Genomic DNA, 7,776 nt, shown 5'->3' on the forward strand with positions numbered 1-7,776 from the left:
GAGGAGGAGAAGGAGGAGGAGGAAGAGGAGGAGGAGGAAGAAGAGGAGGAGGAGGAGGAGGAAGAAAAGCCCTTGTGGTTGCTGATCTAAAATCACATTCTCTGCCTTCTTTTATCTATTATCTGAAACATGCATTTGGATCATTTTCTGAAGTAGAAGGCAGAGGGTTTATTTGTTGGTCTTCCTATAGCTTTAATAATAATCTTTCCATTCTCTAAATTTAGATCCAATGTGATCACTAAATTAAAGAATCAGTTATGTTGGGTTGGGGACTATAGTTGATACAATGTGGTCCAGAACCTCCATTCCCTCCCAATCACCAGAAAGCATGAAAAACTACAGTCCTTAGCCCCAAGTCTGACAGAATTAGCTGTGGATTCCTAACACTGCAGTTCAATACTTCATTGCAGTTTGGCTCAGTGAGCCAACCAGAGGTAGAATAAAAGCCAGAAATACAAGCTTCTTTCTTTCAAAGATGCCTGCCACATAGGTCAGGGCAGAGCAGCAGCAAAAGGGGAGGAGGAGGAAGTTTGATGTCAGCCTGACTTGATTTTACCAGAAATTGGGGTAGGAATTTCCTCTTTTTATGCTGACATGAGGAGTAGGGTCTGCTCATGCCATTGAACAATTATCCATCATCAGCAATGCTCATGTTCTCTATCTGAAAATCTCCCGAAAATCCACTACATTAACATTCTTACTGTCAGGATCATGCTTTTACGCAGAGATTGATATTTCTTCAGTAACTGGGTAGCATTTGACCACTACAGATGAAGCAATATGCAACATGGCTTCTTGCTGCTTCTAAATATTTTTTTAAATATAGCAATAACCATTTTCCTTGTGGCTACAATTTTTGGAAAATTCTATCAGTTGTGCATGAGTGAACCAACACACATAGCTACACACATATATACATAAACACCACACATATACACACACATATACAAAGTATATAACATCAGCTCTTAAACTAGACAGGAAAGACACTGGAAGAAGAAAGTAATTGTTTTGTGTATCTTTTTAAATTTTTCTGAATATATGATAAGGTTGGTTTAATGATAGAACCATGAAATCTTATCTGTTGTGAAAGTTAATTTATTATTTTATATGTTAGGCTCTGTAAAACTGTGACTTAGAGTTCAATGTGAGTGGACACCTTTGGAGGATTTGTCCAAATTAATAAACTTCTTGTGCCTCAAAGTTACCCAAAACATCATAATAAAATGTGCATTGCTTGTCATGATTTCTGTTTCATCAGAAGCATCTGCAGGCTTTGCTGGCTGACTCTCAATTCCAGCAACCATTTATTTAGAGATCCTTCACCAAAGAACTTAATGATGCACATAATACAGATCAAAGGAATCAGTTTTACAAGTTTGGTTTTGATTTTATGAACGTTGTACCCTCCACCTGGAATAGTCCCCATAACCAAAGCCTGCCAGACTGGAAAGAAATCCTTGAGGTTACTTATACATGGGAGCATGGACATGTAGAATTATCTAAGGTCATTCCTCACTACTTAATAATAAAACTGAGATAAGAACACTTCTAACCCCCAGTCCTTCCATGTACCCATCCTTTCAGCCCCATCTTTTCATGTCGCCACCTCCGATTACTCCTCACTTTTATGAAGCCCTTACTTAGTCTACACTGTGCCATTTAGTATTTGGTGAAGAAAACATTTCACTGTTACTGACCAAATTATATTCTAATGATGTAACTCCCAGGAGATAAATATCTCAGAATAACAGAAAGCTCTGATTTCTACTCATCTCTCCTCCACCACAGTGCCTAGAAAAATCATGTGCTCTACTTTCCATCTTCTGAAATGGTTCTTTCTCCTTCCATGAGTTCAACAACACTTTGTTCCTTACCAGCCGCAGTAGCACAAACTTTCATCACCATGACTTTGCAACCACTGATTTGCATTCCGTGGTGTGAACACACACCACATAGACCATAATCTGCATCCAGCTCATCGGCAGTGACCATTGTCCTGCTTCTGGCCTCGGAAACATCAACACATCCTTCTATCCGAGTCTCCTATCACACAGAGCTCCCGTATGCTACATTTCACTTACTCTAACAACACCTGCTTTGGTCAACCCTCACTGTCACCTTCATAGACACTCTAGTCTCTTGTGTAAGCTAATGTTTCATTTCTTTTCCTGTTTTTAATTTTTTTCTTTTTTTTTTTCAAATTTTTCTGTCAGTTATGAGGCTTAAATCCAGGGCCTGGACACTGTCCCTGACTTTTATTGCTCTAGGCAACGCTCTACCGCTTGCAGCCATAGCACCAATTCTGCTTTGTTTTGTTTGTGGTTGGTTAACTGGAGATAAGAATCTCACAGATTTTCCTGCCCAGGCTGGCTTTGAACCACAATCCTCAAATCTCAGCCTCCTGAATAGGTGGATTACAGGAGTGAGGCATCAGCACCCAGCTTCATTTCTGTTCTTACTTTGAACTACAAAGTTTTATATAAGTGTGTAACTGCCTTTACCTCCTTGACACAGTCAGGACGATTTCTGCTTCAGCTCTTATTCTAAGACCATAGATCTCCTCCTTGGTCAATCTGCAAGCCTCTTCTTTTACTTTCTTCCCTTTGTTCTTTCTGATACTACATTGATTCTCTTCTTTTGGCTACCCCTCCTTTCTCAATCTTCTATCAGTGCCTTCTCTATCAATCTTTGCTCTCTTTTCATGTGCTCCCAGCAAGGAACCTCTAAAATTAATCTCACCTGAATGGAAATAGTACTACAAGTCAGGCACTATGATATTCATCCTATCTTTAAAGACAGCTGCCTATATTGTCTTTGGAAAACCTTCAAATTCATTTATGAGCCCTATACCTTCCCAGCAAAGTCAGTTAGCAAAGCATACCAACTTGAAACAAGCCCATATTGTTCACCAAAATGTGTTCAGATGTCATAGCATTCCAGAAGTGTGTATGTGCACAAAGCATAGGGAGTAAGTAGTCAGGAGCCCTGGGATTCATATCACTGTTTGGAAAGAAGCAAGTGAGCCATGGTGGAATGATAGAGGTTCAAGTATTGTCTTTGACCCATTGATCCCAGTTCTATAAGTTCAATCTGAGGAACATTTAGTTATGCCTATGCACATAATTAACGAAAAAATGCTCTTATAAATTGTTTGTAAATCTATGGAAGTAAGTAAAAACAAATGTTAACATTTTACAATAGATTAACTCAATTATGGCTCATCCATGTAAGCCATTAGCAAATGATGCTGACAGAAGAGTATCAGATAACACACAAAGATGAGTAAGCTACATTAATAACTGAAAAAAATCTTTGTGGAACAAAACCTATAGATGTACCTGTGTTTGTAAATACACAGGATGAGAGCTGGAAGGCTAGCACAATATTAACAGTTGGCTCTGAAAGTACATTATGAATTTTCACTTTTTTCTCTAGCTTTAAATGTCTCCCTATACCAGTTATATAACAGGAAGATATGTCACAACACACACACACACACACACGCAGGGGTAAGCTTTGTGAGTGGCGACAATGACAGCTAGAAGCATGGTTAGATAACTAGCAAGATAGACCAATGACTAATAGATGGTGATCATTAATACATAAACAGATGATAGATGATGAGACATGGATGGCAGATAATAGGAAAGAAGACAGATGATAGATAATAGATAGATAGATAGATAGATAGATAGATAGATAGATAGATAGATAGATAGAGAAGATTTAGACAAGTAGCTGATAGGCAGATAGATGATTGACAGATGGTAAGGATGGGTGATAGATAATAGTAGATAGATGGATAGATACATACATACATACTTAGAGAAAGAGATTAGAAAGATAGATAGATAGATAGATAGATAGATAGATAGATAGATAGATAGATAGATAGATAGATAGATAGATAGATAGATAGATAGATAGATAGATAGATAGATAGATAGATAGATAGATAGATAGATAGATAGATAGATAGATAGATAGATAGATAGATAGATAGATAGATAGATAGATAGATAGATAGATAGATAGATAGATAGATAGATAGATAGATAGATAGATAGATAGATAGATGGATGGATGGCAGGGATGGATGGATGGATGGCAGGGATGGATGGATGGATGGATGGATGGATGGATGGATGGATGGATGGATGGCAGGGATGGATGGATGGCAGGGATGGATAACCTCCACATCCAGGAGGCAGATGGAGTAAGATACTTGTGGAGGAGCACTGAGCACTTGCTGCATGAGCAAATGAGTGAACACAAGGGTTCTTCCTGGCCTTGGCATCTTACCCTGTCCTTTCTGCCATCAGGTGGACGCCCATGGCAACATTCTCCTCAGCACCCTGGAGATCAGGAACGAGACGAGCGGCTCGGAAGTGCTCACGGGCGTGAGCGACCCCAAGGCCACCATGTATTCGTACGACAGTGCCAGCATCCAGTACCGCAAGCCGCTGAGCAGCAGGGAGGGGTACGGGCGCGCGCTGGACCGGCACGCGGTGCCCAGCAAGGGCCGCATCCGCAGGCGCGCCTCCCAGCTCAAAGTCAAAATCCCGGACTTGACTGATGTGAACTCCATTGACAAGTGGTCCCGAATGTTTTTCCCCATTACCTTTTCTCTCTTCAATGTCGTCTACTGGCTTTACTATGTACACTAAGGTCTGTCCTAATGGTTTGGTTGAGACTACTTTTTCTTCTCTTGTTTTTTAACCCCACAGGTCCCCAACAGCGATACTGCTGTGCTTTTTGAGGTAAGAGATTCAGCCATCCAATTGGTTTTTGAGTCTTGCATATCGATTTTATTATTACACCGTGTTTACTTCAAAAACAAAACTATTTTTTCCAGTCTACTGTGGTCCAGGTTATCAGCTCTTTCAGAGCTCTATTAATTGCCATGTTTACAAACAAACCCAAAAAGAAGTTAGATAGACCTTTAGCTGTCTCTCCTAGTTGCCCGGGATTTTATTGAATTATTTTTTTAAAAGAAAAGGAAATGAAGACCTCCCTATGGGTCGGTATTAACTTCCTGGTAAACTGTAACAATCTCATGCTGCCAAAACAAACAAACAAACAAACAAACCCACAATTTCCAAGATCTCAGAAGACAAAACAAAGCCATTGAAAAGTTACAGATTTCCAGGAAGAAGGCAAAACAAAACAAAACAACCAAAACGCATGGAGAAGAAAAGGAAATTTCCCTCCACTCTAGTCCCCCCAAGTCCCTTGTAGACTGCCTCCTTAGCTCCCCAAAAGAGGAGAGAGATCAGCAAATGCTGGTCGTCCAGGTTACAGCAAACTCAACCTGCCAACTTCACCTACCATTAGGAGGGATCACCTTACAAATGCCTCTTAGACTTCTTGGCAAATGTTTAACATTAGAGTCTGGTTTGGTCAGCCTGGTAGCCATTGAGATCATTTTTTTTTCTGACTGTCCACTTCCCATGAAAAGCCTTGAACACATTCCATGAGCCTCGAAGCTTTTCAAGCTATGCCATCCCCTCACATTTCCATAATTCTTCCTCCAGAGAAACAAATAGAAAGACTGGGGCAGACTGGTGAGGGCTTTGAAGGCAATAGGAAGTGATTTTTGTCTGAGGAACATATTTCCCTTTCCACAAGGAAGGCAAGACTTATGTGCTGTGAAAGGGTGCCTGGGCAGTGGTCTGAACTGCCAATTCTTAAAATCAACTAGTATATACTTCTTAGCCTTCCAGAAAGCAGGATCTGCCTGGGACCAGCTACTCACACAAGACTCCAATGGCCCTCCATGGCTCTACACTCTGCACTTTGCATGGCAAACTAGGGAAGAAATGATCCAGGAAATGATCTACCCTCACCCAGGTTGGTATCCTTCTCCAAAACCAGATTTCCATCTTAAGAACACAATCTGAAGCAACAAAAACATAGATTAGAAGCAACAATGGAGAAAGCATTGAGCCTTGAAACATGTGCACCAGCCCCGGCATACATAGATCTTGTCTATGCTCATCCATCGCTGTCATTAAAGCTCTCCTTTATTTCTCAGAAAGGTTATTCTAGGCCATGGTTCTCATGACTATCACTAACACAACACAGTTCTAACTATGTCCAGTCAGTTACAGTTAAGATCCTTCTCATTTTCCATCATTAAAACTACTTTGTTTCCACTTGGAATCTGTAAAAATTTCATACATGAATTTTTTAGGTTGGGTCAGGCTTTAAATTAACCAACCAGTGGCAGAGGTGGATTGTCACCTGATCCAAGGATGGGAAATACTGCACACACTACAGTAGAACTAGCTGTCCCTAAAGCCATAGAGAGGATCTATGTCTAGAATAGCCTGAACTGCTGGAAATTAGAGTCACAATTGGAAAGATAAGGTTAAATTCCTACTCATGACCACAAGGGGAGAGAGTAATGAGATAGTCTTTTAGAAAGCAAGAGGAAATGGAAATCAGCAAATAGATGAATAGGTATAGCTTAACATGGTATACATTAGTAAGACCATTAGAATTCACCTGGAAAAATGATCTCAATGGTTTTATGAGGGATTGGTAGGGATGTGGGGACCAAATTTTTGTTTTAACTTTCAATCCTATGAGTACACTTCCTTGGTCAAGGTACTGGCCCCCTACACCTGCATCCTGAGGGAATTATGTCATCTATTTGAAACTCTCTCAGTCCCTTGCTGAGTGTGATGCTTTGTCATTGTAAAATGCCCAAATAGAATATGTGTAGCCATGTGAGTAATTGTTAAGGTTTTTATACCCAGTGACCACCCAGAAACGACGGTGGAGTCATTTATTTTAAAGACAGGAAGTGAAATTTGGGGCTAATGTCTAGCAGAAATGACTCCTTCTGATGTCAACAATGTTTAGAAAGCTTTTAATGATGAAATGCAAAAATCAGAAAGGAAATATCTGTAATACATGTCCATTCACAAAATAATTTCTCTTTAATTGTTTAGATCATTCTTCTTGGGAAAAAAGTTGAGGTAATGTGTATTTTTATTATTACTTTATCTTGCCTTTAAAACAAATCTAAAAGCATTTGCTTGCTATAATTTTAGATGGAAAGCACCTTTGGGGAAGGGGGGGCAGAATAAAAATGAACTCTTGTATCTTAAGCTTTGTAAAGTGCAAAATCATTAAGTCTGAATCTACCCATTGGGCACAAATGTTTATTATCATCTGAGCAGTCCGGGCATTGTAGCTACTATTATGCAAATCCTACCAAATCTCTCTGGGTTGGGAGGCAATGGCAGACAGAAGAATTGAAAAGCTGTCATGCTTGTAGGTAATGATCTCTGTTCCCTTTTTCCTTCTTTTGGATACTTCCCAGACATATCCTTTTCTTACTGGCCCCTAGCCCAGCTAAATCCTCCCATTGTAGGCTGAAAAGTCCATCGGGGAAAAAAAAATCCTCTGGCTGTATGCCTTGTCTTAGCCAAAATGACGTACATAAATCATAAAAGTTCCAAATCATTCCTAAGTGCCCCTTCTCTTGAAAGATTCAGAATATTACATTATCCAAGGGTTATTTAACTAATACTGGGTTGTTTTTCTTTTTGCCATAAAAATAGCTGTAAATCCTGAAGTGGCATCAGAGTCTGAGAAAGGCACAGACACTCTCTTAATGCCATAGCCATGTCCAGAAAACCCCATGTTTGGTTCATCTGTGACACAAATTGTATTAACTTAACCTGTGTAGACCCAGAAGACATCCCTTGTTTCACTTGACCATGATGACTCCACATTCATTACCTTCTGTTCATTCTTCCTTGG

General features: G+C 39.9%; 1 protein-coding gene across 3 annotated transcripts in view; it reads left to right on the top strand.

The window, feature by feature from the left end:
- Positions 1-5,071, top strand: part of Gabrb1 (gamma-aminobutyric acid (GABA) A receptor, beta 1) — a 296,173-nt gene extending 291,102 nt beyond the window's left edge. The window contains exon 9 of one of the 3 annotated variants that reach the window (XM_013008958.1): positions 4,326-5,071. In XM_013008958.1, coding sequence (XP_012864412.1) covers positions 4,326-4,670 — 345 coding nt within the window. In that variant the 3' untranslated portion in view covers positions 4,671-5,071. The remainder of the gene's footprint in view (positions 1-4,325) is intronic. The other 2 variants (XM_013008959.1, XM_013008960.1) reach the window with 2 other exon arrangements.
- Positions 5,072-7,776: the final 2,705 nt, after the last annotated feature.

This window comes from Dipodomys ordii, unplaced genomic scaffold (assembly GCF_000151885.1).
Source record: "Dipodomys ordii isolate 6190 unplaced genomic scaffold, Dord_2.0 Scaffold8, whole genome shotgun sequence".
Classification (NCBI taxonomy): Eukaryota; Metazoa; Chordata; class Mammalia; order Rodentia; family Heteromyidae; genus Dipodomys; species Dipodomys ordii.